General features: G+C 41.8%; 2 protein-coding genes across 2 annotated transcripts; both read left to right on the top strand.

The window, feature by feature from the left end:
- Positions 1-410: 410 nt before the first annotated feature.
- LOC145796361 (uncharacterized) lies at positions 411-2,215 on the top strand. Its single transcript, XM_082881447.1, has 3 exons — positions 411-1,470; positions 1,572-1,864; positions 1,958-2,215. Exons 1-3 carry the CDS (start codon positions 411-413, stop codon positions 2,213-2,215), a joined length of 1,611 nt encoding a protein of 536 aa, XP_082737573.1.
- Positions 2,216-2,360: 145 nt separating this feature from the next.
- LOC145796362 (uncharacterized) lies at positions 2,361-3,823 on the top strand. Its single transcript, XM_082881448.1, has 4 exons — positions 2,361-2,374; positions 2,466-2,635; positions 3,102-3,265; positions 3,419-3,823. The coding sequence occupies exons 1-4, from the start codon at positions 2,361-2,363 to the stop codon at positions 3,821-3,823; spliced, it is 753 nt and encodes a 250-aa protein (XP_082737574.1).
- Positions 3,824-7,126: the final 3,303 nt, after the last annotated feature.

Consider the following 7,126-nt stretch of genomic DNA (forward strand, 5'->3'; position numbering starts at 1 on the left):
AGGCACAGTTGGTCAAGCGGTGACAAAGCTTCTGATGAGGAAACTGAAAGAAAATGGGATGAACTGAGACTTGATTTTGAAAAACCTGTTGAATGTGGTAAAGGAAAGAGTTCCAAAGGAAAAGAAAAAGAACCGGAAAGCTATTCAGAGCATACTGTGGGAATGATTCAAGCGGTGTTAGATAATTGCCTTTTGGTGATGGTGAATGGGTAAACAATGTGCCGAATGAGACTTGGTATGCAGATGAAACTGATCATTTGACCAGGAGTGGGCGCTACTTCAAGCCTCCATATTTAGACCAAGGAGAACCCTCTGGCAAAGATAACGAGGTAGAGAAAGAAATAGAAGAAGACCTGGTTCTAAAATAACTAAAGAAGATCTAGGCAAACATTTCCATTTGGGGTCCTCTCATGGTTTCCCAAGAACATCGACAGGCAATGTTATCAATGTTGAACAAGGCTGAGCTATCAATTGACACCACTCCCAAGCAATTAGTGTCATTAATCACCCCAAGAGAAACCATCACAGAAATAACTTTTGCTGACAAAGAGTTGCCAACAGAAGGATCAGAACATAATAAGCCTCTGTACATATCACTGGAATGTAGAAAGAAATGGATCCCAATTGTTCTGATTGACACCGGATCAGCCATCAATGTCTGCCCTACATGCACTGCTTATGAAATCAGGCTAAAGCCGGTAGATTTCACGCCCACTACTCAATTGATTTGGGCCTATGATAATCCTAGTGGGGAAGTGATGGGGACAATCAAAGTACAAATAACAGTGGGTCCATCTAAGGACGAAGCTGAATTTCATGTTACGGATGTTCCCACAATATTCAACTTGCTATTGGGAAGGTCCTGGCTTTATCTGATGAAAATTATATCATTCACACTACATCAATTGGTAAAGTATCCATATGGTGGAGGAATTGCCACTATCTTCGAAAATTCATCCATTCATCCTCCCCCAGAAGTCACAACACCACTGCTAGAAATACAGCATGGGAAAGAAGATGTGTTCCTATCAGGTTTTACATTGGCAGAGACCCAGCTAGTTCAAATGCTCATGGCAGAAGACAAAGGTGTATACGTAAGTGCCCAATCAATCTATTTCATGAGTAAACTAGGTCACATTCCAGGGATGGGATTGGGACAAAGTGGCAGGAAAGGTATTACTACAGCCAGTGAAGTACCTCATAACCCACATGCATTCAGACTAGGGTATGCACCCACGACTGATGACTGGAAAATGAAAACTGAAGAGATCAAGGAGATAATCAAGGCCAAGAGAACCGGGTGGCAGTTTGAGTTGGTTCATAAGCCAATTTATGGGACCTTGAACGGATGCTTTGTCTGTCAAGAAGAAGACTTCCCTTTTTGTGGTTTCCCTGAGCCCTGGATTGATCAAGTGGAGAAGAAGAGATACCCTGGATTTGAGATCTTCTTTGATCATCAGCTCTTCGACAGTGGGTAAATCCTAGTATCAACATCGGACAAGATAGAGAAGTCAGCTCAAAAAGTAGCACAGAGGAAGTTCTGGGTCTAACACTGGCTGACTTATTGACAGCATCGCATACTAGCGCTGAATCGATAAATTTGGGGGATATAACCATTGTCGTGATCGGGGAGGAGGTATTTGCTGACTGTTCAAGCTTCATCATGGATGCAGTGAATGGCTCGCAAATAAATTGGCATTTTGAAAAGAGTTGTATTGGGAATTCTGAATTGGCTGTTGAGTCTGAGTCCGATGGGCCTGTGGGATTGGAAATAAATTTAAGTTTGTCTAAAATGTCTGAGTCTTCTTTTTCTTTCTTTTTTGAGTCTGTTGCAACTTGTGAGCCCGAGGCTTTGAATGAAGATGTAATTTTTGCTTACTTTTCTGTGCCCATAGTTCATAACATTGACCAAAATTTTCAAGATCTTGATAAAAACGAAGAGGAAAAAATTCCTCAGGCTTTGAAAAATTTAATCGTCTGTGAGGAAGAAAGGCGTGCTAAGCCATTAGTGGATGAAATTGTTTATGTAAATGTAGGTACTAAAAAAGATCCTCGCTTGATCCAAATTGGTTCTACATTGCATTCAGAGGAACGTGAACAATTAGTTGCTTTTTTAAAAGATTTCAAAGATGTTTTTGCATGGTGCCACAAAGACATGCCAGGAATTGACCCTAAGATTATACAGCATAGGATCCCTCTCGATCCTGAGGCCTGACCTGTCAAACAGAAGCTTCGCAAAATTCGTCCAAATTGGGCCTTGAAAATTAAAGAAGAGGTTACTAAGCAAATCAATGCTGGATTTTTGCTCGTATCAGAATATCTTACTTGGTTAGCCAATATTGTGCTAGTTTCGCAGAAAGATGGCAGAACCTATGTTTGTTTTGACTTCCGGGATTTGAATAAGGTTAGTCCGAAGGATGATTTCCTATTGCCACATATTGACGAATTGGTAAACTTCACTGCAGGGCATGCCTTACTGTCATTCATGGAAGGTTTTTAGGGTATAACCAAATCCTTATGGTTCCAAAGGATAGAGAAAAGACAGCATTTACCACACCATGGGGGATATACTGCTATAGGGTTATGCTATTCGGTTTGAAGAATGTCGGGGCCACTTATCAGAGAGCTGCTACCAGTCTCTTGCATGATATGATCCACAAGGAAGTTGAGGTGTATGTAGATGACATGATTGTCAAGTCCGAAGATCGGGAAACCATTACACTGCATTGAAGAAATTCTTTGAGAGAATTAGGGAATACAGGCTAAGGCTAAATTCACAGAAATGCACTTTTGGGGTAACTGCGGGCAAGACGTTGGGATTTCTGATCACATAGCGAGGAATCGAAGTTGATCCATCTAAAATTAAGGCCATCTTAGAAATGCCACCACCAATGACTAAAAAGGGGGGGGGGGGTGGGGTTTTCTAAGAAATGTACAATTCATAAGAAGGTTTATTTCAAAGCTAACATTGACTTGTGAACCACTGTCTGGTCTTCTAAAGAAAGGGAAGAAGTTCGAATGCGATAATTGATGTCAGTTTGCGTTTGAGCAAGTCAAATAGTATTTGCGGAATCCACCTATGTTATTATCGCCTGAGCCAGGGAACCCAATGATCTTGTACTTGTCAGTGACCGAATCAACTATGGGATGTATGCTTGCACAAGAGTCGGATGAGAAAGTAGAGAAGGCCATTTACTACTTAAGTAAAAAGATGCTTGAATATGAGACCCACTATACTCCTTTGGAAAAAGCTTGCTTAACTTTGGTATGGGCCACCAGGAAGTTGAGACACTACCTGTTAGCTCACTCGGTAATTCTGGTTTCAAGATTAGACCCAATCAAATATCTCTTTGAGAAACCAGCACTTACCGGTAGACTAGCTCGTTGGTTGCTTTTGCTTTTTGAATTTGACCTTAAGTATGTCACTCGCAAATCTGTCAAAGGAAGGGCCGTAGTAGAATTTTTGTCTGATCACCCAATTGAAGGAGGAGAAGATATAGAGTACTCATTTCCAGATGAAGAGGTCATGCAGATGGAAGAAGACACTTGGAAGTTGTACTTTGATGGAGCATCCAATCAATTTGGCTATGGAATAGGAGTGTTGCTCATAACGCCGGATGATTCCCATATCCCCTTAGCTTTCAAACTTCGATTCAGGGTATCCAACAACCATGTAGAGTATGAGGCGTGCATTGCCGGATTTGAAGTAGCCTTGGAACTAAGGGCAATAAGGTTGGATGTGATCAGGGATTCGAACTTGGTCGTCTCTCATGCTAACGGAGATTGGAAAGTTAAAGAGGAAAAAATGAAAGTCTACTGTTAGACCTTGGACATGTTGATCCCGAGGTTTGAAAAACTGACTTTTACACACCTAGTAAGAGAGAACAACCGATTTGCTGATGCATTGGCAACCCTGGCATCAATGATAGATATACCGGTCGGGGTTAAGATGCGCCCGATCCTTATAGAACAAAGGTACACCCCCGCGTATGAAATGATAACCGCAACGGAAGAAGTTCAAGATGAAAACCCTTGGTACTTTGATATTTGGAATTTTCTAGAAAGTGATACATACCCACAAGAGGCAAACACCAAAGACAAAAGGGGGATACGACGTCTGGCTACTCAGTTCGTCATTTGTGGAGATAAGTTATACAATAGAGAGCATCTGAGAATGCACAAGCTGTGTGTAGAGGAAAAAAAGGCAAAACGTATCATGGATGCCATCCATAGAGGAGAGTTCGGAGCCCATATGAACGGTATAATGCTAGCCAGAAAAATCCTTAGACAAGGATACTACTGGTTAACAATGGAGAATGATTGTATCAACTTTGTTAGGCGATGCCACAAATGTCAAATCCACGTCGATCGCATTAACATCCCGCCATCAAAACTCTACAACATGACTTCGTCTTGGCCTTTCTCAGTTTGGGGCATAGATATCATCGGGGTAGTCACACCGGGCATTAGTTCATCTTGTTTGCCATTGACTATTTTACCAAGTGGGTTGAAGTACAGTTATATACAGTGTTGAAAGCATCACACGTGGCCAAATTTATCAGGAACAACATTATCTGCATATACGGGGTGCCAAATGAATTAATTTCAGACAATGGCTCACATTTCAAAAGAGAAGTGGCAATTTTACTTGAGAAGTATATGTGGCTTTTCACAAGTCATCAACTTAAAGGCCACAAACCAATGGAGCTGTTGAAGCTGCAAATAAGAACATCAAGACCATTTTGTGTAAGACGGTAGAAACTTATAGAGATTGGCCAGATAAGTTACCTTTTGCACTTTGGGAATACAGGACATCAATCCGAACGTTTATAGGGGCAACCCCTTACTCTTTGGTATATTGAATGGAGGCTGTTTTGCCGATTGAGTTGGAAGTGCCTTCATTGAGGATTATGGCTGAATGTCAGATAACAGAAGCTGATTAGCAACAGAATTGATGTGAGGAACTGATGTTATTTGATAAGCGAAGATGGAAGTCGTTATACCACATTCAGGGGTATCAACCCAGGATTGCCAGAGTGTTCAACAAAAATATTAGATCTAGGAATTTGAGGGAAGGGGACTTAGTGTTGAAAGACAACCGAGCTCCTATTCACGACCCTAGGGGCAAGTTTAGACCCAATTGGATGGGTCACTACATCATTAAATCAATTTGGTTAGGAGAAGCAGTCATTCTCATGGATTTGGACGGTTTGGAGTTCTCACAACCAATCAACATGGATAAGCTGAAGAAGTATTTCCCTTGAGAGGCTCGCTAGGCCGAAAACTTGAAAGGGCGATCCAGGAAAAAATTAGAGTAGAAAAACAAGAAAATATAGACAAAAAAATGACAAAAAAAAAAATGAAAAATGAAAAAATGAAAAGCTCGCAAGGTTGAAAACCCGAAAGAGCAGCTTTTGCAAAAGTTAGAGCACAAAAGGAAAGTATCAATACCCGAGTGAACCTTAACCGGAACTACGTATGGCCGAATTCCTATCTTTGAGATACGTAGGCAGCATCATCTTGAAGTTCGGCCTTAATCATTTTTCAACTCACTTATCTCGTTCATGTTTGATTGGTGTATCTTTATTCGACTCGGCTATCCATATTTGATTGGCTCATCCCCATTTGATTTAGTTGTCCTATTTTTCCTTCATGACAGGTTCAGTCACAAGACGAATTCAATTGTACATCTCAAGGGTTGATTTCATGTTGATCGAGTAATAGTCATCTGTGAAAATAGATTTTGAGGACTTTTAATGAAGTTGACTAATTTTCTAAAAAATTATTCAATTTTTCCAAAACTCAGACCATTCTTTGGACCAAAAAAAAGAAAATTTTCAATGCTCATAGTTTGGCTCATATGTTTTCAAGATAGAAAATGGAACAAGTGTGCTAATTTACCTCTCATGTTGATCAAAATCTCTTTAGCAGAAAGGAAAAATAAAAAAGGACAAAGTGATGAACTGGGGGCACAGCTGAGTCAGGTTTTCTGTCTTTTACCCACACTATCGAGTTCTCGTCACCTTAATTAAGTGTGGGGGCCGAATATTGCGAGTCGTAAAGAGGCCGAATAGTTGAACTTGGAGAGTCAAAATATATATAGCATTCGGCCCCATCTCGCACGTTCAAATCCTACCCTATTCGGCCAAATAACCGGTTGAGAAAGGGGTCGAGTGAAAAGCGGTTTGCTACAAAAGAAGCCGAGTGGCGAATTGAAAGTGGGCCCAATCCCGAGGTCCAAGAAAGAAAAGTTATAAATAGAAGAACATCAGCCAGAAAGAGGTATGTGAGAACTAGTGTGCTTAACTTAAGATACAAGCAATCAAGAGAGTATACATTGACTTATCCGTCAGAGTGCTAATTCCGGCACCCCCGACCGGAGTGTTCATTTCTTTTCATGTAACTAGCTGAGGATCACGAGCGTCCGCCAGGATCAGAAGAGTATTTCCAAACCACTTCCTCACAATTGGCATCGTCTGTGGGAATACTCAAGTACATCCATGGCGGGCGTAACGGAAGACCCTCCGATAGTCACTGACGAGACCACACAGAGAGACGACCTCACTCCAACGAACATGCTTGGACCGGAGACTATCGCCGCAAGACGCGCCTCGAACTTCGGTTCACCCTCGACTTCAGCACATGAGACAATGCAAGCGATCATGGAACAAGCAAAGCAAAACGAACAGAGGTTGGAAAACATGATCGTTGAGAACGAACGTCTTCATCAGGATTTGGCCTTGGAAGTGGTGAAGTCCAAACAAGCTGTGCGCCAAGATTCGGAACGACCTCTGAGGGCAGGTGGTCGACGACCTCGAGCCTGACAACAAGACACTGATAGCGACTCCGACTCATTATCCCCGGAGCCCAAGAAGAAGGGGCGACCCGAAACTTCCAGTTCCTCTAAAGAAAATCCATGTATAAGACATAATCGAAGAAGAAATAGTTCAGACGAAGAAGACCAGTACGATCCCTTTGTACGACGGATTGCAAGGGTAGTGCTACCTAAGAAATTCAAAGCACCGTCATTCACCTTGTACGACGGTAAATCAGACCCCACCGATCATATCCGCGATTACAAGGAAGCCATGACGTTGCATGTAGACGACGAGGCTCTCATGTGCAG

This window comes from Camellia sinensis, chromosome 7 (assembly GCF_055761805.1).
Source record: "Camellia sinensis isolate YWXY chromosome 7, ASM5576180v1, whole genome shotgun sequence".
NCBI classification, from domain to species: domain Eukaryota; kingdom Viridiplantae; phylum Streptophyta; class Magnoliopsida; order Ericales; family Theaceae; genus Camellia; species Camellia sinensis.

Bases quoted from the DNA above. Each gene is read 5' to 3' on its own strand.
- LOC145796361 (XM_082881447.1), top strand. From the start codon at position 411: ATGGTTTCCCAAGAACATCGACAGGCAATGTTATCAATGTTGAACAAG. The intron at 1,471-1,571 runs GTGGGTAAATCC...ACTTATTGACAG, and splicing joins TGATCATCAGCTCTTCGACA to CATCGCATACTAGCGCTGAA. The intron at 1,865-1,957 runs GTAATTTTTGCT...AAAATTCCTCAG, and splicing joins CCGAGGCTTTGAATGAAGAT to GCTTTGAAAAATTTAATCGT.
- LOC145796362 (XM_082881448.1), top strand. The intron at 2,636-3,101 runs GTCTCTTGCATG...CGCCTGAGCCAG, and splicing joins TTATCAGAGAGCTGCTACCA to GGAACCCAATGATCTTGTAC. The intron at 3,266-3,418 runs GTATGGGCCACC...TTTGACCTTAAG, and splicing joins AAAAAGCTTGCTTAACTTTG to TATGTCACTCGCAAATCTGT.